Genomic DNA, 26553 nt, shown 5'->3' on the forward strand with positions numbered 1-26553 from the left:
GTGAAGATTATAATTTTTTTTCCCCCCAAAACACTTGTTTCTTGGAATTATTCCTAATGCCATGAACTCTCTATGCCCAGAACCCTTTTCAGGGATCTCTTCACTTCCTTATTTCTTAGACTATAAATGAAAGGATTGAGAGTGGGGGTTACCAGGGTGTACATGACAGCAGCACCCAGCTCCCCAGAGGCATGGGAAGCTGATGGGGACTTCAGGTAGGTGGCAAAGACCGAGCTGTAGAAGAGTATGACCATGGAGAGGTGGGAGCTGCATGTGGCCAGGGCTTTCTTTTTGCCCTGTGCTGAAGGCACCCGAGCTACAGCAAGGAAAATATGGGCATAGGAGCTTGTGATGCAGAGGAGAGGGCTGATTCCTAAGAGTCCTGTCAGAACCATCACCAGGTCCTCATTGAGGTGGGTATCAGAGCAGGAGAACCTTAAGAGTGGTCCGAAATCACAGAAAAAGTGGGGAATTTCTTGATTAGTGTAGAATGAGAGCTGGGATAGCAACAGGGCATGAACAAGAGAGATAGAATGGGCCATGCCCCATGACACACCCATCAGCAGCCCACATCTGCAAGGAGTCATCAGGAGTGGATAGTGCAGAGGATGGCAGATGGCAGTGTAGCGGTCGATAGCCATGGCAGTCAAAAGCAGGTTGTCCATATCAGCAAAAACTGCGAAGAAATATAACTGTGCCAGGCACTCAGAGAAGGAGATAGATCCATTGCTGGTCCACAAAGTCTCCAGCATTTTGGGGGCTGTGGTGGTAGTGAAGCAGAGGTCAACCAGGGAGAGCTGGCTGAGGAAGAAGTACATGGGGGTGTGGAGGTGGAGGTCAGCTCCGATAGCCAGCAGCAGTAGCGCGTTTCCTGAGACACTCAGCAAGTAGAGGGCCAGGAGGAGCCCAAAGAGGAGCTGCGGTTTGTCTGGGTCACTGGAGAGCCCTGAGAGGACAAAGTCAGGGTTTTTGCTGCAGTTCATTTCAGGTCTTGATGGGCTACAAGAAAAGAATCACCTTAAAAAGAGATTTCACTCACTGTTAGCTACTGAAGTGTATTGTAGCTAACCTCAAAGGCTCTCTTATCAGTTGGTTTCCTTATACTACAAATATGAGGAATGAAGAAAATAAACTCAATCAGCAATGGGAGGGACAGGATTTGCACTTTCTGAAGGATGATCTAAGTGAGAAGGGGTCAAAAATGAGGGAATAAAAGGAACACCAGGAGCTTCCTGGAGTTCTTTAAGGGTAACAGAGTTCTCTTAGTCTTTGTAGTATTGGATGACATAATTACTTGTTTATGAATCAGTTTTTTATTACAAGACCGTAAGTTCATTAAGGCAAGGACTGCATCAGTACTTAGCTTAGTGCTTGGCATATCATAGGAGCTTGGTGAATGCTCCCACCCAATTATCCAGTCACTACTCTAGTTTAAGCTATTGTTAATGACTACAGTCCTGCTAACCTCTGAACTGCTTTAATAGTTCCATTCTTGCCTCATTCAATATATTCTCCACACTGCCACCAGAATGATCTTTTCAAAAAAGAAACTCTGATCATGTCTGTTACTTGCTTAAAAACAGGTATCTGGAGAACCATTGGGCTTGTGAAGGAACAAAATCCCCCATCATATCTAACAAAGCTCTGGCTTGAGCTCGTGATGTCTCAGCAGCTTCATCTTACACTACAGTCCCCTCGTTCTCTGTTCCCTAGTCACTCTGGCTGCCTTGCATTTCCTTTGGACACTGTGTTCCTTTGCTTCATCCTGAGTCAACCACTGCTCATCCTTTCACAGTCTCGATCAATTAGTGACTTTCTTAGGAAAGCTTTCCCTTGCCTCTTTGATTAAGTCAAACCTACTTTTCATATGCTACCACACATAACACCTTCATAGAATTACTACAGGTGTCATATGGACAATGTTATTGATATTTATTTTGTTAAAATATTTATTTAAGATATTTAGTGTGGGACTCCCTCACGGAACCATAAAGTGCATTATGGCAAATATTGCATCTGGCTTTCTTCTCCCTTATGTCCTAATTGTCAACATACATAAGCAGTATATGTCACAAGATGAATAAATAAATTAGCTAATTGATAGTGAGGACTGGAGAGGGTCCTATGATGTCCTCTCCAAGTGCTGAAATGTCCTCTCTTCCATCTCAACATTTTATGAATAAAAGTTTTTTCCTTCAAATATTCTCCTAATAAGACTGGAATCACTGATTCATCTTTTTATTTCATCCCTAAAATCCATATTAGTATTATAACTTATTTTTTTTAACTACAAAATGATTCTCATTTTTGTCTTTTTCTCACGTCTTTCACAGTTATTGTCTTTGGACTTTCTTTCTTCAGCTCACTCCCAGTTTCTTCATCAGCAGCTTAAGCAGCTTTATTGATTCCAGAAAATGTACAGCTTTCTGGTTTTTGCCCGACTCTCCCTTGCTCAAAATATCTCTGATATCCATTTTATAATGCATCACTTCCCAGGTGGTTCTAATGGTAAAGAACACACTTGTCAATGCAGGAGACATAAGAGACGCTGGTTCCATCCCTGGGTTGGGAAGATCCTCTGGAGAAGGAAATGACAACCTGCTCTGGTATTCTTGCCTGGAAAATTACATGGATGGAGGAGCCTGGCTATGGGATCTCAAAGAGTAGGACAAGACTGAGCAACTGAGCATGCACACAAAATGCATCATTTATATCTATCTGTGCCTGGTTATTGAGAACGTCTATCTTTGTACCCACTTATCAATAAACATGGTTTTCTACTTTTTATCACTATTTAGTCTCCTTTCTCTTTGATCTGATCACATCATAACTCCATGAATATTCTCATTTATGCTTTTGCACACTGATATATATAAAGGATAATCTAGTCCTTAATTGAATATTATCTTCAGATGTTTTCTAATGTTTATGACATATAAATATTCTTGTATCAATTACATTCTAAATACACAGAGAGTAGAATCATATTTTTTTTTAAAAAAGTTCTTTAAGCCAACAGTCAAGAAGTTGAGTACATGTTCCTTCCAACCATAACTCTCACATTTTTACATCCTTTCCCAGGTTGAATCTTTCTGATACTTTTGCTTGAACAACCTTTATGCTATTGTATACACCTTCTGATAATTCACCTGAAAAATAATTACTGATTTTGGATCTCAGATCAGGTGTGGTTGAAAACTGGCAGGATCATATTTTAGCACTGAACGTATATGAGATCTTAACTATCTAAAATTGTGAGGTCTTAACTGTCTAAGATCTCAGCCTCAGATAGACAATACCCTAATATCCTACTGTTTCCCCTCCTTCTTCAGCTACTCCTCCATTTCTCGGTTCTTTATGACAGATCCTTCAAAAAGCTACTTGTCTCCATCACATATTGTCCATTACTCTCCAAATTTGTTATTTTACCTTCCATGCTTTTTTAAAACCCTCTTCAGTCAAACTGTTCTCCTGAAACTATCACAACACTGTTAATTGGCTATACCCTAAAACAAAATTAAAAGTTAAAAAGTTATCTGTTTATAGGTATTTGAAGTCTGAAACTAAAGAAGAGATCCAAAAATGAATAATAAGAAAGAGGAGGAACTAGCTAAGGAGACTAAGGAGTCATCAGTGAGATCACTGCATACCTAGGAGACTGTGAGGATGTCTTGAAAGACAGCAAAAAAGAGAATTTGAAGTAAGAAAAGGGGAGTTAACTGTGATAAGTCTTGCTGAGAGGCCAAGTAAATTAAGGACTGAAAATTGAAATTTGACATTGATGAGAGTGATTTCAACGGAATGTTAAGAGCAAAAGCTTTACCGAAGAGGGTCATACATATAAATATATTCATTCTCCCCCAAACTCCCCTCCTATCTAGGCTGCCACATAACAACATTGAGCAGAGTTCCATGTGCTATAAAGCATGTGGTCCTTGTTGATTATCCATTTTAAATGTAGCAGTGTGTACATGTCCATCCCAAACTCTCTAACTGTCCCTCCCCTCTGGCAACCGTAAGTTTGTTCTCTAAGTTTGTGAGATTATTTCTGCAATAACTAGGTAACTTTTAAGTTATATGTTCCATTTCATCTTCTTTTTCAAACTCTAGACTCATAAATTTGATTTCATATTAGATATGTCCTTTTGAATGTTTGTTAGAAGTTTTACCATCAAAGATATTCCTTACAGCTTGACTGATTTACTTATGGATTTAGATATAGATACAGAGGGAGCCCTCAAGCACAGAACTTCCATCCACTATGTTCCACTCTGAAGTCTGAGCCTGTTAACTCTATTTGTCAAATGCTACCCTCCACACTTACCTACTTGCTTTCCTAATCTTCAACCCATGAGTGGTGACCTTTGATACATGTATTCTATCCAGTGCTCTTATTAAGCAAGTGGGACAGTCCAGAGAACACAGAATCCTTTGCCTACACTGGTGGAGATGATTTTCATAGCTAACAAAGATGTAGCTCAGGAGCTGAGTATTAACAATATTCGTGTCTCTTGGGATTGGAAAGTGTTGGCTAGCATTAGGACTTTTTCTTGTCCTTGGAGACTCTCCCCATAGTTACTCATTAATTGCAAATCTTGAGGAATTTTCCATAGAAAAAGTTGGCTATAAATGGTGTTGAGGAATAAAATCAATAATTAACAAAGGTCTGCTATTGAGAATAACTTTGAAGTAAAATCAGAAAATTATCTAAAACTCACAATTCCTCTCCAGTTACTGTTCTGCTTCCTTAAGTCAGATTATTTTGAAGAGGTGACCATGTGACCATAGCATTTCATAATACTTAGTAGTTATATATATATGCATATATATATACACATACATTTGAATAGTCCTTTCCCCCTTTTTTTGTATAAACACAGATCAAAAGATTGAAATATTCAGGTTGTCCATATGTCATCTACCCTTGGATATCTGACAAGCACCCCAAATTTATTTCTATCCAAATGAGAACTTTTGTCCCAACCTCTTAACTTTTCCTTGTTTCTAGCCTAATATTTACCATTTTAATAACATGGTATCTGCTACATCATTTCCTGAATTCATAAAGGAATCACATTTAGCCAAAAAAGACTGTCAATATGGAGTTATAAACAAGTAGAAGTTCATTTTTCTCTCATGTAAATGAAGTCCAGAGGTAGGCAGTCTGGTGAGGATGTGGTGGGTCATAATAGGCTAAAGTTTCCTCTGTCCTTAGCACATGGTTTTTATCCTTAAGGTCAACTGCTGGAGCTGCGTTAGTTTTTGCTAATCACGCTGTTTTCCAGGAAAAAATTTTCCACATCTAATTATCTAGAACTTAATCCCTTCCTTCTTGGCTCTCTATTCTGTTTCACTGATCTATGCATCTATTTTTATGCCACTACCAGAATGCTTTGACTACTATAGCTTTGTAATATTGTTTGAAATAAAGGAGAGTGATATGCCCAGTTTTGCTCTTCTTTCTCAAGATTCTTCCAACCTCGGCTCTCAGCTTGATGCTCCACTGACCTGGGTGAGGGTCAGTGCAGTCAGCATGTAGCCGTTCCTCTTACCCTCTATGCAGTTTGTCTTGGTCTCTGTGATGCAGGGCAATGCTTTGGCCTCATCTCTGTGATCCGTAATTTTCTCAGTGATGTCTTATCCATGAATGTTTGTTAGTTGTTCTTGCAAGAGTAAGTGAAGTTGGGAACAATCTATGTGGCCATCTTGGCGACATCACTCTTCTATAGTAATTTGAAATACTTTTATCTTTCATCACTTATATTAAAGTGACTTAATCACCACCATTATAATATTAGAGTATTAAGAATTTGACTGTATTTTCCCCACTAGTATCTACTATTTATGGGACAATTTGCAAAGATCTGTGCAACAGATCACAAACATTATCTCATTTCTCAAGGTAGGTATCACATCCATGTGTTACAGAGAAAATAAACATTTCAGGAAAAATAAGCCATTTACTAAACATGATTACATTGCTAGGATTAACTGAACCATAATTTGATCCTAATCTGACCCTAGACAGCCCATAGCAAGGAAAATAAATGAAAGTTTTAAATTTTAGTAGCTAAGAAATCGGAGAAGGCAGTGGCAACCCACTCCAGTACTCTTGCCTGGAAAGTCCCATGGGCAGAGGAGCCTGGTGGGCTGCAGTGCATGGGGTCGTGAAGAGTCGGACACAACTGAGCAATTTCACTTTCACTTTTCACTTTCATGCATTGGAGAAGGAAATGGCAACCCACTCCAGTGTTCTTGCCTGGAGAATCCCAGGGACGGCGGAGCCTGGTGGGCTGCCGTCTATGGGGTCACACAGAGTCGGACACGACTGAAGTGACTTAGCAGCAGCAGCAGTATCAGCTAAGAAGTAAAACTCTTTATTCTCAGATAACAGTGTATAATAGAAATTGAAAAGAATCTATAAAGATCTATTAGAAAGTATATGTATATAGAGAAGATCAATGAATATAAGGTTATGTACAAAACCTACTGGATTTCTATATACTGATCACAAAAATTAGACAATTAAAAATTTAAAACTACAACTTAAAATAACATCAAATACATAGAGATAAATCAAATTAAAGATGTCTGAAATCACTGCATTCAAAATTATACATTATTTCTGACAGAATTTTTAAAAACCTAAAGAAATTCAGAAAAGTGCCCTGTTCATAAATTACCCTGTTTATAAATTAGAAGATGCAGCCTTGTATTGTTCAGTTTAATCTATGGATTCAAGGTACTTCAGTCAACATCTTGGAAGGTTGTTTTTTTTTTTCAAATTAAAAACCTGTTTCTAAAATATATGGGTAAGCAAAAGACTCAGAGTAGACCGTAAGATCTGAAGGAGCAGAGTTAGAAAACTTAGATAACTGAATATAAGAAACTACTCTATAAAAAATAAAAAAAGAAACTACTGTATAACTACAGTAATTAATAGAGCTTGATAGAATAAGCATAAACACATAAAACAATTAAACAGATGAGAGACTCCCATCAGTTCAGTTCAGTTGCTCTGTTGTGTCCGACTCTTTGCAACCCCATGGACTCCAGCACACCAGACCTCCCTGTCCATTACCAACTCCCAGAGCTTGCTCAAACTCATGTCCATTAAGTCAGTGACGCCATCTAACCATCTCATCCTCTGTTGGCCCCTTCTCCTCCTGCCTTCTATCTTTCCCAGAATCAGGATCTTTTCTAAGGAGTCAGTTCTTCGCATCAAGTGGCCAAAGTATTGGAGTTTCAGTGTCAGCCATCAGTCCTTCCAATGAATATTCAGCACTGATTTCCTTTAGGATGGACTGGTTGGATCTCCTTGCAGTCCAAGGGACTCTCAAGAGTCTTCTCCAACACCACAGTTCAAAAGCATCAATTCTTCAGTGCTCAGTTTCTTTTATAGTCCAAGTCTCACATCCATACATGACTACTGGAAAAACCATGGCTTTGACTAGAAGGACCTTTATTGGCAAAGTAATGTCTCTGCTTTGTATACATATGAGACTCCCATACATATACAGTTATTAAACTTATTACAAAAGCACCAAGTGCAATTCTTTAGGGAGAAAATTTTTTTCAATTAATTATTATAGTTAATTGAATATCAATGAATAAAATGAAGAATAACATCTACCTTATGCCATCTCAAAAACTGTTTTCCAATGGATTATGGAACTAAAACAAAAAGGTAAAATAATGAAACTTCTAGGATATAACTGGTATTTTTAAATCAGTTTTTCTGTTTTGAGGTTTTAAAAATTTCTAGTTTCATTATTTTATAGTTTCAGAATGATATAACTGCATTTGTATTCATTTTACTTATACTGGCCAATTTTTGTAGTGCTTCTCAAACCTGAGGGTCTACATTTATTTCTATGAGTTCTGGGATAAAAGCCTTTAAAGTTATTTCTCTGAATACTGTCTGTTACATATTCCCTCCACTGCATGGAAAGTAGATCTTTCTGAAACTATTATTACACAAATATTAAATATTTTTCCTATCTTTATGACTCCTAAGTTCTTGTTCATGTTTTTTTTATTCTCATTTTTATGGGAAATTCTTGAATCTGTCAGCTAATTCATTCTGCTTTTTCTTGCATTTTATCTGCTGCTTATACCATGCATTAAGTTTTACATTTTAGCCACTGTATATTATAATTACATGATACTTTTTGCCTATTTTTCAAATGTGCCTTTTAAAAACATATTAATTTAACTGTGTTTGTATTTATTCCTATATATATTGTATAAGTCACCAATTGTTGTATTTTTTAAACTTCTCACTCACATGAAAGACAAGGATGCAACCCAGATGACATAATAAGACTTTTCTATGGTGACCCTGTGTATTACCATCTGAAGCCCTGTAAGAGTAATAGAACATTAGTTGGACTCCTAAACAGACAGAAAACATTGAGGTCCAAGTGGTTCTCCTACGTGCTTAACTAGGATATAACATTCCAAACTTGATTGTAACTCAGAAAAAAATGGGTTTTTCTTTACTTTGATAGAAATGAGCCAGAAAGCAATGTACAGATGCCCTTACAATCACTGTCATTAAAGAGAAAGAACATATAGCAAAGGTAAAATATGACAAAGATGAATGACATATGACAAAGACAGCAATAAGAAAGCAAGAGATTCAGTTCAGTTCAGTTTAGTCGCTCAGTTGTGTCCAACTCTTTGCGACCCCATGGACTGCAGCACACCAGACCTCCCTGTCCATCACCAACTCCTGGAGTTTACTCAAACTCATGTCCATTGAGTCGGTGATGCCATCCAACCATTTCATCTGATGTCGTCCCCTTCTCCTTCCACCTTCAATCATTCCCAGTATCAGGGTCTTTTCAAATGAGTCAGTTCTTCGCTTCAGGTGGCCAAAGTACTGGAGTTTCAGCTTCAACATCAGTCCTTCCACTGAACATTCAGGACTGATCTCCTTTAGGATGGACTGGTTGGATCTCCTTGCAGTCCAAGGGACTCTCAAGAGTCTTCTCCAACACCACAGTTCAAAAGCATTAGAAGCACAGAAAACAGTGGAATAAAAATCAGACAAAATGTGGTACAGAAATTTTAAAGGAATTACCTTATTACTGAAGAGGGACCCTTGAACTGAAACAAAACCAAGGTCTGTCTATACATTATCTATTGAGTCTTGATTAAAGCAAAGGAACCTGGAAAAATTAAAAGTGAAGGAAAAGATAGATATGTACCAAGCAAAGAAAGCACAGGAGACAATAATAACCTAAGATAAAATATGAGTCAAAGTAAAAACAAAAAAATTAAACAGGAAAACCAAGAAAGGTAAAAAAAGGAAAAAAGAAATGAGTTAGAAAGGAAAATTAACTTGGAGTCTTTTGAGTTAAAGAAATTTACATTTTCACAATACTTGGCATTGTACAGTGAGATTTAAATCTACTGTATTTACAAGAATAATTTTTAGATAACTCTACGTAAATGTTTTTATTGATCAGAGATAGTCTAGTCATATAACTTTCCTTATAATGAGTTATGCTTGAACTTTAATTTCTTGATTGACTCATGTTTTCCCAATATATTTTGATTTGTTTCTCAGTGAGGAATGAATAAATGTGACTCATCAAAAGAGGTAGGCTTTTCTTCTTTTGCAAACTTTGTTAGAGCTGGCTTCATGGTTTTGTTTCTCAGGCTTTAGATCACTGGATTAAGTGTTGGAGACAAAACAGTATAGAAAACAGTAAGCAAAGAGTCTAATGCTGTTGGAGCATCAGAATGTGGCTTTAGAAACTCCAAGACACCAGTAGAGATAAGCAATATGATGACAGCTAGGTTGGGGGACAAATGGAAAAGGCCATGGCTGTGCCCTCAGCAGATGGGATCCTCAACACATATGTGTGTGTGTGGGAGAATCAAATGGGGACAAAACAAAGAAATGTCACCAAGGACAGGAAGCCAGTAAGCTCAAGCTTACTGACGTACTCATCAGAACAAGTGAATTTCAGGAGCTGGAGGACATAACAAAAGAGATGGTAAATGATGCTGGCACCATAGAAGGGGTTGGAGAAAGTAGCAGATGTATGCATGACTCCAGAGAAGACTCCACTGATCCAGAGGCTAAGATTTCATGAATACAAGTGTTGACATTCATGATGATTTCAGAGCACTATGGAAGGCAGGCGGCCACATAGTAATCCTAAGACACCACTCTGAGCATGGCCATCTCCACAAAACCACAGAGTGAAAGCAAAACACTGCAATATGCATTCCCAGAGGGAAATATTGCCAGTATGCATGAATGAATTGCAAATGAGCCTTGGTACAATGACAGAAATAACAGGTCTAAGAAAGCGAGATGTTTACAGAAGAAATACATAGTTGAATAGAGACTGTCATTCATGGGAATTGCGATGATAATGAGAATATTACCAGTTAAAGCCATTAAGTGTAAGACTGAGAACAGAGAATGGAAAGAAAACAAATATTTGTTTATTCTTAATATCTCTCTTTTATTATACCATCTTACATTGTTTTACAGTTTGTTGAAATGAGGGTAGGATAGGAAAATGAAACAAAAAAGAAAAATTTCTGTAAGTCAACATTTTCCATGACCAGAAACCCAGAAAAAAACCACAGGTAAGATAGAAGATATTCTTGAGATGTTTTTTCAACCAGCCTCAACTTTTAATAACATTTCATAGTAATTTGAAATTTGAGTTTTGCCACTGACTTTTAAAAATCTCTGAAAACAGTGGTTCCAAAACTCTTTAGATGGACCATTGTTTATTTTCTGTTTCATGATTACAGTGTCATTTTCTTTAATTATCATTTTGCCTCCCTGCTTAGATAAGAAATCACGATGTACCTCTTAAAAAGTCCCCTTAAATCATATGCTAAATTGTGAGTTAATATTTGCATTTATAATTTAGTAATTATGGTCCTAAATTAAAATCCTCAAGATCTGAAAGCATCATTATTTTACTTCTCACATTAAAATATGCTAACCTGGAGGGATCATATACATAGGCTTACAAACTGTCTACACACTACATAGGCAATAGAGACATATTCCTATAACTAAATTCAGGGAAGAGCTTATTACAATATATAACAAATCAACTTTATCACTTGTAACTCAAAAGCAAATTCAGCATTAGACTTCCATGGCTGGTATTTCATTTGTTCACATTTGATTTCTATTACCTAAGAATGCATTGTTGAACACTAGACAAGACACTCCCAGTTATTTTTCCTTTACAATCCCGTCTGGAGAAGGCAATGGCAACCCACTCCAGTACCCCTGCCTAGAAAATTCCGTGGATGGAGGAGCCTGGTAGGCTGCAGTCTATGGGGTCACTACGAGTCGGACACAACTGAGCGACTTCACTTTCACTTTTCACTTTCACGCATTGGAGATGGAAATGGCAACCCACTCCAGTGTTCTTGCCTGGAGAATCTCGGGGACGGGGGAGCCTGGTGGGCTGCCGTCTATGAGGTCGCACAGAGTCGGACACGACTGAAGCGACTTAGCAGCAGCAGCAGCAATCCCGTCTGTTATATATATGTATATAATAAACAATTTGAGAAGCAATATTATTTCACACCTCAACTGTCTCATTGCCTGTTTATTTATGCCTCAGAAGAGTTCTCTAGACTTCTTCAAGTCAGAGTCTCCTTCTGATTACCCTCCTCAAGGCCCCCTTCACTTCCTTGTTCCTTAAAGTATATATCAGTGGATTTAGTACAGGAGTGACTACACTGTACATAATGGCAACAATCCAGTCCTGGTTCATGGAGCTACCTGAGGTAGGACGAATGTAAATGAAAATAATAGGACCAAATAAAAGAATAACTACTATGAAGTGAGAGGCACAAGTGGACAGTGCTTTATGAAGCATGCTGCAAGAATGGGTCTTAAAGAAAAGATAAATAATAATGTAGAAATAGGACAGAAGTATTAGAAAGAATGAGCCCATGGCAAAGGTCCCCGTGACATTATTGAGCAGCCACTGGTTGAGCTCAGTGTCCCCACAGGCTAGCTTGAGCAATGGTTTAACATCACAGAAGAAGTGATGGATGTGGTTGGAACCACAGAAGTTTAAGCGAGATGTCATTACTGAGTGCAGCAGGGCATGGAAAAAACCAAAGATCCAGACAGTTACAGCCATCTGGATACAGACCTGATGACTCATGATAAGAGTGTAATGAAGTGGTTTGCAGATAGCCACAAAGCGGTCAAAGGCCATTACGGGCACCAGCATGGCCTCTGTACAACCCAGAAAGTGGAAGAAATGAAGTTGGCTCATGCACCCCAAGAAGGAAATTGCTCTGTGTGTAGAGAGGAGGTTCTCCAGCATCTTTGGCAGTGTCACCGTAGAGTAGCAGATATCTAGACATGACAGGTTTCCCAGAAAAAAATACATAGGAGAATGGAGTCTTGGATCAGAGATGACAACCATCAGGATGGCTCCATTCCCAGCCAAACTGAGAAAGTAAATTGCAAGGAAAATCACAAAGAGAACAGGCTGCAGTACTTGGATGTCTGTCATTCCCAAGAGGAGAAATTCAGTAACTGATGTTTGATTCAGCATCACTTAAAAGACACAGCAATATACAAAATGTTATCTCCTTTGAGAACCAGAGTCCTCCTGCTGAGGATTTTCCTACCTAGACACTAATATCTTGGGGGAGAGCATTGCTATTTTAAATAGTCGCAGCACCAGAAGTTGTATGATGTTTGGACAATTAACTTCTTAAATATTAAATTATATGTTGGTTTTGGACTGTTACTCAACCACTTTTTTTCTTTATCAGATTTATCATTATTATTTTTTTCTTTCACCCAGAGATTCAGAGCATGTTGCCAGCCTACTACCTAATCTGGCTGTGAACTTCTACATTCTAATACAACTTCCCTTTTATCATCCTAAGTCAGCTCTAAGAGAGGGTGAATTTTTAAACATTCCATCACTTATATCTCTTGATCTAGTAGGAAACCATCTGAAGGGTTTTTACTTGTAAAAAATAGACAATGACACAATAATAAGAGCTATAAGGGAAACTGAATAGAGATGCACGCTTTGGAGTGCTCTCAACAAAAAGGAAATCACTTGAAGTTTGGAAAATCCCTGAGAAGAGAGACAAAAGATATTATGTGACTAGAATAAGAAAGTGAATTAGGGGACATTTCTAGGGGTCCTGTGGGATTCTAGGCTTCATAGCTATAGAAAAATTTGAGAAATTATCTAACTTTTATTACACCTTTGTGAAAGGCTGGCTTCAAGGAATTTAGAATAACTTTTTTTAATAGTCATGTATATTTTGTATATTGTTAAACTTTTGTCACTCTTGCTTAAGATAAAAATGATATGCCCAATATAATCTTTGGTTCTCTACTCACAAAACAAAATTGTGTGAAAAATTCATTTGGAGAAAAAACCTTTTCCTAAGATTAAAAAAAAGAAATTGGACCTTCTGTATTAAATGATCTATTTCACTACATCGTGAATATTTAGAGATTACATATTTACTTTGGAGAATTTATAGCAATATGGCAATAAAATTGTAGACAGTAAAGAGCCTTCATAATCCACAAACACAAGGTTCATCATAAGATAGGAAGCAGGTCTAAATCCTTGACTTGTAAATTTAATACAGGCAAGAAAGCAGAGAATATAGGCAACTCCCCAGCCTGTCTCCTGGTGCCTTCTCCTACCTGGTTGAGTATTCAAATTCACAGCTAAGAAGGCTTATCAGGTTGACACTCGTGAAAAGTAAATAGTAGAAAAATTATTGATAAATAAAAAGTAGAAAAATATTTGATGTGATAGTTTATATTGGAGTTATAGAATAAGCTCTTCATCTTCTGAAACCTCTTCTTTCTGAAATTCTGCCTGTCTTTTATGATCCACAGAGCTTTAGATATATAAACCCCGAGAGAGGGTGTCCCCTGGGTTTGTGATAATTATTTTAAGAATTAATACATTACCTTTCTTTACTTGCAATATAAGAGAATTCTCCCTGGGGAATTCCTATCTTGAGCTCCATTTTTGTTGTTGTTCCTATTTTCTTTGCTTACTGTGTTTCTTTCGTAGTTTTAGAAACACAAACAATTTGAGACAATTCACAATGACCTTGTATTTTCTTAAATTATCCTTGATTTCCTGGGACCAGAGGTATGGATGCACTTTCTTATCTTGGGCCCTTTCCTTCAAAAACTCTGTATGAAATGGAAGGAAATTGAGCAAGGACAGTTAACGAATGAGGGCCAGTGATATCCCATTGATCCATATAGAAAGATATCTGTATTTAAATATCTTTTAAATATTTTACTCATTTATTACTGTGGTTCTATGGAAGACAAAAAAGAAAAGAGGCATATGGAGAAGTAGTATTGTTTTTGTTTCTTCTAAATCTCATTCTTCACTGTTAGTATTAACATTAAAATATTTTCTTTAATTTTGGGCTCCCTGAGCTCACATTTCTCTCTGGGAGGATAAGGCTGGTCTTTCCAATGTGTATCTTCACTGCTTCCTATATCCTTTAGGTAAAAATATTTTATCTGATTCTTCAAGGAGTGATCTAACATCTATCAAAGTTTTCTAATTACAGTTATAAACGCCATGTACTTGATGTATCTTTCTACTGCAGTTTATTTTTCTTGCTTTGCCAAAACTCATTACATATTCATTACAATAATTTCTTGTTGTAGGATATGCTATGAATAGAATACAAATCAAAAAGAATTCTTGTATACTCATTGTGTAAATTATTGTTCTGAGTCCATGTATTTGTATTTGTTCTTCCTTGACAATCTGCAAATCTTTTTTGTTTTTCCCTACATCTTTAAAGTGATGCCAAAAATGCTAGAGGGCTTCCTGCAGGAGGCATTTATCTCTATGACTGGTTCCTTGATCCTGTTCTTTTTCTTTGACTCTCCAGGGATAACTGGATGCTTCTGGGTGGTTGTCAAAGGATATAATCACTACTAGTAATTGTTACCCACTCTGCCACTCCCAGATGATACTTGGGGCTGGTGGGTATAGCCTGTCTATCTGGCTTAATGGTGAATGGCTTGGTTGTGGCCCTGATGGGCCCAGTTGAAGTTCTGTGACCCAACCAAATTAGCCACCCTCCCTGGACTGCATGCCTTTGATAAGCCTGACCTGCTCAGACTCTAAAGTGAGTGGTCTAGGTGACAACATTATTCATTAATTGTGTGGTCTACCTCATTATTCCCTTTGAACTCATTCTGGAATTTTCTTTAAAGCATATTGGATTCATTTTGCTTTTACTTTTTTGTGCAAATGACCTGTTTACAATTTAATTATCTCATATTTAAATGTGATATATTGCTACTTTTATTCAGTTTTAATTTAACTCTGGATAGAATTAAACATTTTTTTTTGCAAGTTTTGTTCATTTTTAAAAAGTGAATTCATTTCTATTATGGTTGTATTTTAAATCTTACTAACTTTTCTATAAAATCATTATTGCTGTAGGTAATAACTGATTTGTATATTTTCATTTTGTATCAGACAGCAATTACTTAAGATTCTAATTCATTTTAAATTTGCTTCTTAGTTACATAGATTTTATTGTTGTTGTTTTAAACTAACAGACTTTCAGAGCACTTTTAGGTTCACAGAAGAATTGAGCAGAAAGTACAAAGTTTCTACATAACCCCTTCTAGATTCCCACACAGCCTCCTCACTACCAGCATTTGTACCAGAGTAATACCTTTGTTACAATCAATGAACTAACACTGGCACATCATTACTGATTAAGCCCATGGGGTGGTCGTGGTTTATTTGTGAAGTCATGTTCAACTCTTGTGACCCCCATGGGCTGTAGCCCTCCAGGCTCCTTCGTCCATAGAATTACCCAGACAAGTATACTGGAATCGGTTGCCATTTGCTTCTCTAGCTCACCAGTTGCATTGTGTCTCATTCTTTATGTTGTTCATTCTATGGGTTTGGACTAATGTATAATGTCAGGTATCTACTGTTACAGTATCTCACAGAATAGTTTTCCTGCCCTAAAAATCTCTATATCTCTCCCTCCCCAGACTCCTGGCAACCACTGATCTTTTCCAGAATGCCATGTACTTGGAATCATACAGAATGAAGCCTTTTAGATTGGCTTCTTTCACTTAGTAATATGCCTTTAAGATGCCTTCATGTCTTTTTGTGGCTTGATAGCTGTGCTTTTGTTTTTCAAACCTGTCCATTGTATGGCTATGGCTTCCCAGGTGGCACAGTTAGTAAAGCATCTGCCTGCCAGTGCAAGAGAGACAAGAGATGTGGATTCACTCTCTGGGTTGGAAAGATCCCCTGGAAGAGGAAATGGCAACCTGTTCCAATATTCTTGCCTGGAAAATTCCATGGACAGAGGAGCATGATGGGCTACAATCCGTTGGGTCGCAAAGAGTTGGACACAACTGAGACTGAGGAGGCATGCACGTGTATGGATGCTCCAGTGTATCTGCTCACCTGTTGAAGAACATCTTGTTCACTTCTAAGTTTCAAGTGGTGGGCTTTGTCGGTGGGCTTCCCTGACAACTCAGTTGGTAAAAAATCCGAGGAGACCCCAGTTCGATTCCTTGGTCAGAAAGATCCACTGGAGAAGGGATATGCTACCCACTCCAGTATTCTTGGGATTCCCTGTTGGTGCAGCTGGTAAAGAATCTGCCCTCAATGTAGGAGACCTAGGTTTGATCCCTCTGCTGGGAAGATCCCCTGAGGAAGGAAAAGGTTATCCATTCCAGTATTCTGGCCTGGAGATATTTCATGGGCTGTATAGATCATGAGTCAGACACTACTGAATGACTTTCACTTTCTTCTGTAGGTAAAACTTTTTCTTCTTTAACTTGATTCTGAGGACTCAACCAGTAAGAAAGTAGAAGTCTTCCCTTTGGTTCTAAGAGGGTAACAGGCAGGAAGGCCAGGGGTCTCCAAATGGAGGTAATGGGGTGTAAGTGTTAGACATTTTTTATCCCTCTTTTAAGCACAGGAGGAAACAAGCAAGTGTTAGATTTATCTTTTTCCCCTTCTCTATACAAATCTAAAAGGAGGTTTCTCTTAAAATTCTGTGTTGCTATGATGACACCTGGCTCCACCTGAACTTAACTTGTCTCAAACCTTGAGCTAACCAATGCGTTTTTCTTATGGAAATGTTTGTTTTAAGCTATGTTAATGAACTATGTATTTACCCTAGACTCTTTCTTCATGTTCATTCCCTAAGACTCAGAATCCACTTGACAAACCTGTATGTTTTACTCATACTTTGTTCTCTTAATCTAAGTTAATGAAACTATATATTTACTTGGAAACCTACCTTTCTTCAAGATTCATGTCAATCATTTTATGGCCCGGGATGACTCACCTGGTGCCAGTGTTATCTCAAGATGCAAGTTGTGGGTGAGGGGCCTGGTGCCACTCAGAGTTTTGAGACATCTCCTTTCTATAATTAACAGCTTGCTAGTAGCTATATCACATCCAGCTAAAGACTAGCAGAGGGGCACTCTTTCTGCCCTCTTCTGATGTCTATGTCAGAAGCTTTCTCTATCTCTTTCATACTTTAGTAAAACTTTATTACGCAAAAGCTCTGAGTGATCAAGCCTCGTCACTGGCCTCTGATTGAATTCTTCTCCTCCAGAGGCCAAGAATCCCAGAGTCTTTTGTGGTTCAGCAACAACCTTTCAGTTCCTAGCAGGTAGCACTGTTGGACAAGTTTTCGGTTTCTCTTACCCAAGCTACCTCTGGTTACTTTTGAGAATTGGCACTTTCTGCCCTCTAGCACCTCTGTCAAGGTGTCACCAGTACCCCTGTTATCACTGCTTGTGCCTCCGGGGTTGTTGGCACCTTGCCCAGCCAGTGTCACTGGCATTGCCACCTAGGGCACTGGAAAGGCCGGCATCTCCACTGCACCCAGGGTCTCCTGTGTAGCAGGCTCCGGCCACCACAGGAAAAGGGTGGGGGTGGCTGGGGAGCCAGGATTGGGAGGGTCCCCGTGTTGTCCGGGGTTGTTGAGTTCATGGGCATTGCTGCCGTGGGTGGAAGCTGCCTGGAGTTGGAGTGTCTCCACAACTAGAGCAATGGGGTCCCATGCCTCACTGTCTCTACCACTTGGATCCTTGTGGCCACGGGGACTGCTGAGGCTCAGAGGCTGGAGTCGCATGCCGCCTCTCCTGAAGGTATCATGTTTTCTGGGGATGTAGGCTCAGCAACTGTCCCTGGAGGTTGGAAAGTAGTATCCCCACCCCTCTCTGCTCCTGGTTGTGCCTTTTCTATATGTTCCAGTCCAAACACTTATATGCACAGATGAGTGGAATTCTCTGGCATCGTGGGGTGTTGGGCAGAGGCAACTTTGTTGAGTTATGGATGCTTTACTGGTTTTAGTTGGAAGGGGAGCGACAAAGAGAGCCATACAGCCATGATGCTGACGTCACCCTGAGCCCGTATATCTTGTTGAGGAGACTACCAGGAAGAATTGTGAAAGTTCTGAGCAATTTCTTTTAATTGACAATTATAAAATACATAAGGAATGAGACCATTCCTTATGGAGACCAAACCAAACCATTCAGCTTTCAAGCAGAATTTAGAGGAAAATTAAAGAAGCCAGGACAGTTCAGACTCAAAAGTTTAACTGCATGTAAGTCCTAGATACTGTACAAAGTAGAAGGTTATCAAAGTAAAAATGGCATCAGGGCAGAGATCAAATTCTAAGGTGCTGGGAGTAAAACGTGGCCTTTGGTTAGAGATTTCAAGGATGTGGCTGTAAGATCCTTTGTTGGGACCTCAGTAAAATAAAGAGGAAATCTAGTTTAGATTCTAAAAAACTTAAGGTCAGATCTCCTAGACTCTCTGTGCTAGATTTGAAATCCTCTAAGAATCTTAAGGACATGACTTATACACGCTTTCAACCAGACAAAAATGTTCCTAGAAATCTTAACAATATTGTTCCAAAGTATCCTGACCCTCAGCCCAACCCAGAGAAAAGCCTGTATCAAAGAGCTTTGTGAATATGGCATTTGTCTAATTGAGTATATCTTAATAATAATTGTAAGGCCCTAAAATAAAAGAATTTCTTTGGCATCATCTTTTTCAATTTCATCATATTGGACTTTAGGGGGCAAATTTAGAAAAATTCCCCCAGCTAGAGTTCAGTACTGCTATGTTGCCTCCCATTTTTCCCTTTTGCAATAAAATTTTTCTACTTTGGTCATTCTATGTCTATTGTATCATTATTCTGAGTTTGTGATGGGCAGAAAATCTGACTCTTTAGTTCTAAGTTCTTCAGAATAAAGAAATCATACTTGAAGGATCTACACAAGAAGCCCCGTTTGTACCTTGATTTGATGAAAAGACCTGGACTTTAAGCTGATGTAATGCGATTCATTTTAGAACTAGGAGAGGGAGTAAGTGTACTTTGTACATGGGGACAATGAAAGTTATTTGTAGTCAGTGGTGGGACTGATAGCCACAATGCTTTGACACTCTTTCTATTGAGAGATAGGATTTATTTCCTCTCTCTATGAAGAATTATGCGGTTGGCCTGTGACTTCTTAAACTAATAGAATATGATAGAAGTGACGTTAATTCTGGTTACGGGTTTTTTCTTTCAATGACTAACGGCTTTTGCCTTGGTTTGTTGGCCCCCAACGTTGAAAGTTTGTCCTGCATTATCCTTGCTGAAGAAGCACAGGATAGTCACAAGGAGAAAGTGGAGAAAGAGAGAAAAAAAATAAGGGAAAGATTTTATCAGTTCCCAGCTATTCCATGTTCAACTGTTACGAGGAGAAACCAGATAAAGAGAGAAACACAGGGAAAGACTTAATCAGCTCCCAGCTATTCCATGTCCAATTGTTCAGGTTAACCTAATTGAGAGGCCCCAGACTTTCTTTAGCAGAGTCAACTATTGCTGTTTTCCTCCTGCCCCAATCTCTGACCCACACAATAATGCAATTTAATGAAACAAGTGGTTTTAAGCCAGTAAATTTTGGAGTGCTAGTGTGTTATCTGTCAGTTCAGTTGCTAGGTTGTGTCTGCATCTTTGCGACCCCATGGATGCAACATGCCAGGTTCCCCTGTTCATCACCAACTCCCAGAGCCTGCTCAAATTCATGTCTATCAAGTTGGTGATGGCACCCAACCATCTCATCCTCTGTCGGCCCCTTCTCCTGCCTTCAATCTTTCTCAGCATCAGGGTCTTTTCCAGTGAGTCAGTTCTTTCCATCAGATGGCCAAAGTATTGGAGCTTCAACTTCAGCATCAGTCCTTCCAATGAATATTCAGGACTGATTTCCTTTAGGATTGATTGTTGGTATTAACACTAAGCTATTTCCTTCAATTTTGGAATACCCATGCTCACATTTCCCACAGGAGAATGAAGCTGGTCTCTTCAATGTGTATCTTCACTTCTTGCTATATCCTTTAGGTAAAAGTATTCTATATGCCTTATCCAAAGGATATTTATATGTGTTCTGACATCTATCCAGGCTTTTAAATTCCAATTATAAATGATTTATCCTTTGTCCATTTTCCTACTGTGAGTCACATTTTTGGTATTTAGAAGTTCATTATATGTTCATCACATTAATAATTTCTTATTCTAGTATATACTATGACTATAATACAAATAAATAGCAATTATTGTGTCCTCATTGTGTAAGTTATGCTTCTTTTTTGCAAAGCATATTATATTTATTTGAATTTGCATTTTAGGGTTTAAAAATATGAGTAAAGATCTCAATTCATAAGACAAATAGAAGGTGGTTAGCAGGTTACAAAAAGCCAAGAAGTCATTCTTTTTTATTTTTTTATTGAAGGATAATTGCTCTACAGAATTTTGTTGTTTTCTGTCAAACCTCAGCCTGAATCAGCCACAGGTATACCTATACCCCCTCCCTTTTGAACTTCCCTCCCATCTCCATCCCCATACCACCTCTCTAGGTTGATACAGAGCCCCTGTTTGAGTTTCTTAGCCATACAGCAAATTCCCATTGGCTATCTATTTTACATATGGTAATATAAGTTTCCATGTTACTCTTTCCATATATCTCACCCTCTCCTCCCCTCTCCCCATGTCCATAAGTCTATTCTCTATGTCTGTTTCTCCATTGCTGCACTGTAAATAAATTCTTCATAACCATTTTCTAGATTCCATATATATGCATTAGAAAATGATATTTATCTCTCTCTTTCTGACTTACTTCACTCTGTATAATAGGTTTTAGGTTCATCCACCTCATTAGAACTGACTCAAAGTTATTCCTTTTTGTGGCTGAGTAATATTCCATTGTGTATATGTATCACAACTTCTTTATCCATTCATCTGATGATGGACATCTATGTTGCTTCCATGTTCTAGCTATTGTAAATAGTGCTGCAGTGAATAATGGGATACTTGCGTCTTTTTCAATTTGGTTTCCTCAGGGTATATGTCTAGGAGTGGGGTTGCTGGGTCATATGGTAGTTTTTCAGTGGAAACAGTGGCTGACTTTATTTGGGGGCTCCCAAATCACTGCAGATGGTGACCACAGCCATGAAATTAAAAGATGGTTACTCCTTGGGAGGAAAGTTATGACCAACCTAGACAGCATATTAAAAAGCAGAGACATTACTCTGCCAACAAAGTCTATCTAGTCAAGGCTATGGTTTTCCAATAGTCATGTATGGATGTGAGAGTTGGACTGTAAAGAAAGCTAAGTACAAAGAATTGATGCTTTTGAGCTGTGGTGTTGGAGAAGACTCTTGAGAGTCCCTTGGACTGCAAGGAGATCCAACCAGTCCATCCTAAAGGAGATCAGTCCTGGGTGTTCATTGGAAGGACTGATGCTGAAGCTGAAACTCCAATACTTTGGCCACCTGATACAAAGAACTGACTCATTGGAAAAGACCCTGATGCTGGGAAAGATGGAGGGCAGGAGGAGAAGGGGATGACAGAAGATGAGATTGTTGGATGGCATCACCGACTCAACGGACATGAGTTTGAGTAAACTCCAGGAGTTGGTGATGGACAGGGAGGCCTGGCATGCTGCAGTCCTTGGGGTCACAAAGAGTCAGACATGACTGAGTGACTGAACTGAACTGGCAGTAGTTTTATTCCTAGTTCTTTAAGGCATCTCCATACCTTCTTCCATGGTGGCTGTATCAATTTACATTCCCACCAACAGTGCAAGAGTGTTCCCTTTTCTCCACACGCTCTCCAGCATTTATTATTTGTAGACTTTTTGATAATGGCCATTCTGACTGGTGAGGTGATATCTCATTATAGTTTTGATTTGCATTTCCCTAATAATGAGTGATGCTGAGCAACTTTTCATGTGTTGTTAGCCATCTGTATGTCTTCTTTGGAGAAATGTTTGTTTAGGTTTTTTTCCCCACTTTTTGATTGGGTTTTTTTTTTTTTTTTTTCTGGTATTGAGTTGTATGAGATGCTTGTATCTTTTGGAAATGAATCCTTTGTCAGTTGTTTCATCTGCTATTACTCCCATTCTGAGGGTTATCTTTTCACCTTGCTTATAGTTTCCTTTGCTGTGCAAAAGTTTTTGAGTTTAACTCAGGTCCCATTTGTTTACTTTTGTTTTTATTTCCATTAGTCTAGGAGGTGGGTCATAGAGGGTCTGGCTTTAATTTAAGTCATCGAGTGTTCTGCTTATGTTTTCCTGTAAGAGTTTTATATTTTTTTGTCTTACATTTAGGTCTTTAATCCATACTGAGTTTCTCTTTGTGTATGGTGTTAGGAAGTGTTTTAATTTCATTCTTTTACATGTAGCTGTCCAATTTTCCCAGCATCATTTATTGAAGATGCTGTCCTTGCCCCACTGTATAGTCTTGCCTCCTTTGTCAAAAATAAGGTACCCATAGGTGCATGGATTTATTTCTGTGCTTTCTATCTTGTTCCAAAGGTCTGTTTCTGTTTCTGTGCCATTACCATACTGTCTTGATGATTGTAGGTTTGTAGTATAATCTGAAATCAGGAAGGTTGATTCCTCCAGCTCCATTCTTCTTTCTCAAGACTGCTTTGGCTATTCGGGGTCTTTTGTGTTGTATAGGGTGAGATTTCTGCTGAGTTTTCATTTGTTTGTCTTTTTTCCTCTGATGGGCAAGGCTGAGAGAGGTGGTAATCCTATCTGCTGATGATTGGGTTTGTATTTTTGTCTTGTTTGTGGTTTAGATGAGGCGTCTGCACAAGGTGCTACTGGTGGATGGGTGATGCCAGGTCTTGTATTCAAGTGGTTTCCTTTGTGTGAGTTCTCACTATTTGATACTCCCTAGGGTTAGTTCTCTCATAGTCTATGGCCTTGGAGTCAGTGCTCCCATTCCAAAGGCTCAGAGCTTGATCTCAGAAGGACAAGACTGACAACAAAATTTGTGCTCAAGATGCAGACCTTCTTTGCAGGAACTCTCGTCAGTAATATTCTTACTCGATTTCAGCACCTCAGAGTCAATACCAGCCGTGTGGGCATTTTCACCTTTAGACAATGGTACAGCAACAGAGATAAATATCAGTGACAAGAGATCCCAGATCCTGGACGTGGCTGTGGAGCAATTGCCGACATGTAAGTTATGTTTCTGAGTCTAACTGTTTGTATTTTTATCATTCTTTGACAATCTCTACATGTTTAAATTGATGCCAAATGTGTTAGAGGACTTCCTGCAGAAGGGATTCATCTCTATGACTGGTTCCTTGATCCAGTTCTTTATCTTTGGCTCTCCAGGGACAATTGGTTGTCAAGGAATATAATCAGTACTGAATGATTGTTACCCACTCTGCCACTTACTCCCAGGCAGTACTTGGGGCTGGTGTTCATAGCCTGGTTCTTTGGCTTCATGGTAGATGGATTGGTTAGGGGTTTGGCTAAAAAAACTGAGTGAACTTTGTGGCCAATTCAATGCTTTATTCTTCTGGGCTTCATAGTATGGATAAACATAATGTTCTTAAATATTCTTTTGTCACTGGGAATTTTTAGTTGTATCCCATTCTTTCACTATACAAGCATTGTTTATTTCCAGAATTTACTTTAATGTATTCTTCATGGTTTGATTGCAATGTCTAAGTATATGGATATTTTAAAAATATTTAAAGCTGAATGCAATTCACATTCATTTTAACTTTTTGCTTTATTTTTATCTTTTTTAGTGTAGGTCATGGTTGGTTATCTATTTTAAATATAGCAGTGTGTACATGCCAATCCCATCTATCCATTGACTGATGAATGGATAAAGGTGACATGGAATACACATTCAATGGAATATTACCCAGACATTCAAAAGAATGAAATAATGCCATTTGCAGCAAAATGGGTGGATCTGGGGATTGTCATACTGAGTGAAGTAAGTCAGCAAAAGACAAATATCATATAATATCTCATACAGTCTAAAAGAAGATATAAATGAACTTATTTACAAAACAGAAAGAAACTCACAGACTTGGAGAATGAATTTATGGTTATCAGAGAGGAAAAGTGAGGGGGAGGGATAGATTGGTAGCTTGGGATTGTCATTTTAACAAATTAATAGAACATTCTGAAAAAATGAAGCATTAAAAGGGGAAAAAGTGCATAGGACCAGTTTCTAGTCTCTTACTCATGATGATTATACTGGTGTTATTGATGCGGAGAGAACTGAAGATGGTAATCTGTAAGGTGATTCTGATGACAGAAAGATGATGTTGACTACAATAAAACTGATGGTGATGATCTTCATTATTAAACTGGTGATAGAAATGGCAATAGTGATCAAAATGTTGATAAAGATGGGAATAGATGATCACGTTTCAATAGCATTATTTTTATAAGGCAATATAATGAGTAGCTCATCCAATCAACTCTTAAGAATATTACATCTATATAATATACTTAATTGTATGTTATAATGTAATATATATTATATTCCCTTTGACATATCACTGATATAATGTTTTGAGATAATAATACAGATTAATATATAATATATATACACCTATAGCTGGAATACATATACAAGCTTGCACCCAGAGTGGAACCTAGAAGCAAGGTCTCCAAATTTCTATTTAGTGTTCTTTTCAATATAACATATCATGCTGTGTGACATGTGACAGCCTTGGTGTTAACTGACTCACTTTGTCAGTGTGGTGGTGAATGGTGCATTTTTTTCCCAACACTTGTTTCTGGGAATTATTCCTAATACCATGAACTCTCTATGCCCAGAATCCTTTTCAGGGATCTCTTCACATCCTTATTTCTTAGACTATAAATGAAAGGATTGAGAGTGGGGGTTACCAGGGTGTACATGACAGCAGCACCCAGCTCCCCAGAGGCATGGGAAGCTGACGGGGACTTCAGGTAGGTGGCAAAGACCGAGCTATAGAAGAGGATGACCATGGAGAGGTGGGAGCTGCATGTGGCCAGAGCTTTCTTTTTTCCCTGTGCTGAAGGGACCCGAGCTACAGCAAGGAAAATATGGGCATAGGAGCTTATGATGCAGAGGAGAGGGCTGATTCCTAAGAGTCCTGTCAGAACCATCATCAGGTCCTCATTGAGGTGCGTATCAGAGCAGGAAAGTCTAAAGAGTGGTCCGAAATCACAGAAAAAGTGGGGAATTTTGAGATTAGTATAGAATGACAGTCGGGTTAGCATCAAGGTTTGGATCAAAGAGTCAGAGTGGGCCACTCCCCATGACCCACCCACCAGCAATCCACATCTGCAAGGAGTCATCAGGAGTGGATAGTGCAGAGGATGGCAGATGGCAGCGTAGCGGTCGATAGCCATGGCAGTTAAAAGCAGGTTGTCCATATTAGCAAAAACTGCAAAGAAATATAACTGGGCCAGGCACTCAGAGAAGGAGATCGATCCGTTGCTGGTCCACAAAGTCTCCAGCATCTTGGGGGCTGTGGTGGTAGTGAAGCAGAGGTCGACCAGGGAGAGCTGGCTGAGGAAGAAGTACATGGGGGTGTGGAGGTGGAGGTCAGCTCCGATAGCCAGCAGCAGTAGCGCGTTTCCTGAGACACTCAGCAAGTAGAGGGCCAGGAGGAGCCCAAAGAGGAGCTGCGGTTTGTCTGGGTCACTGGAGAGCCCTGAGAGGACAAAGTCAGGGTTCTTGCTGCAGTTCATTTCAGGTCTTGATGGGCTACAAGAAAAGAATCACCTTAAAAAGAGATTTCACTCACTGTTAGCTACTGAAGTATGTTGTAGCTAACCTCGAAGGCTCTCTTATCAGTTGGTTTCCTTATACTACAAATATGAGGAATGAAGAAAATAAACTCAATCAGCAATGGGAGGGACAGGATTTGCACTTTCTGAAGGATGATCTAAGTGAGGAAGCACAAAGATGAGGGAATGAAGGGAACACCAGGAGCTTCCTAGAGTTGTTTAAGGGTGAAACAGTTCTCTTAGTCTTCATATTATTGGGTGGCATAAGTACTTGTTTATGATCAGTTTTTATTACAAGAACATGAGCCTACTAATGCAAAGACTGCATCTCAGTACTTAGCTTAGTGCTTGGCACATCATAGGAACTTGGTGAACGCTCCTACCCATCTACACAGTCACTACTCTAGTTTAAGTTATTGTTAATGACTAGAGTCCTGCTAACT

General features: G+C 38.7%; 3 protein-coding genes across 3 annotated transcripts; all 3 read right to left on the reverse strand.

The window, feature by feature from the left end:
* Positions 1-53: 53 nt before the first annotated feature.
* Positions 54-983, reverse strand: LOC136151789 (olfactory receptor 1M1-like). Its single transcript, XM_065913203.1, has one exon. It carries the CDS (start codon positions 981-983, stop codon positions 54-56), a length of 930 nt encoding a protein of 309 aa, XP_065769275.1.
* Positions 984-11639: 10656 nt separating this feature from the next.
* On the reverse strand, positions 11640-12566 carry LOC136151827 (olfactory receptor 12D1-like). The gene has a single exon (XM_065913251.1). The coding sequence runs from the start codon at positions 12564-12566 to the stop codon at positions 11640-11642; it is 927 nt and encodes a 308-aa protein (XP_065769323.1).
* Positions 12567-25141: 12575 nt separating this feature from the next.
* On the reverse strand, positions 25142-26071 carry LOC136151208 (olfactory receptor 1f45-like). Its single transcript, XM_065912155.1, has one exon. It carries the CDS (start codon positions 26069-26071, stop codon positions 25142-25144), a length of 930 nt encoding a protein of 309 aa, XP_065768227.1.
* Between the last annotated feature and the right edge of the window lie 482 nt (positions 26072-26553).

This window comes from Muntiacus reevesi, chromosome 20 (genome assembly GCF_963930625.1).
Source record: "Muntiacus reevesi chromosome 20, mMunRee1.1, whole genome shotgun sequence".
Classification (NCBI taxonomy): domain Eukaryota; kingdom Metazoa; phylum Chordata; class Mammalia; order Artiodactyla; family Cervidae; genus Muntiacus; species Muntiacus reevesi.

Bases quoted from the DNA above. Each gene is read 5' to 3' on its own strand.
- LOC136151208 (XM_065912155.1), bottom strand. From the start codon at position 26,071: ATGAACTGCAGCAAGAACCCTGACTTTGTCCTCTCAGGGCTCTCCAGT.
- LOC136151827 (XM_065913251.1), bottom strand. From the start codon at position 12,566: ATGCTGAATCAAACATCAGTTACTGAATTTCTCCTCTTGGGAATGACA.
- LOC136151789 (XM_065913203.1), bottom strand. From the start codon at position 983: ATGAACTGCAGCAAAAACCCTGACTTTGTCCTCTCAGGGCTCTCCAGT.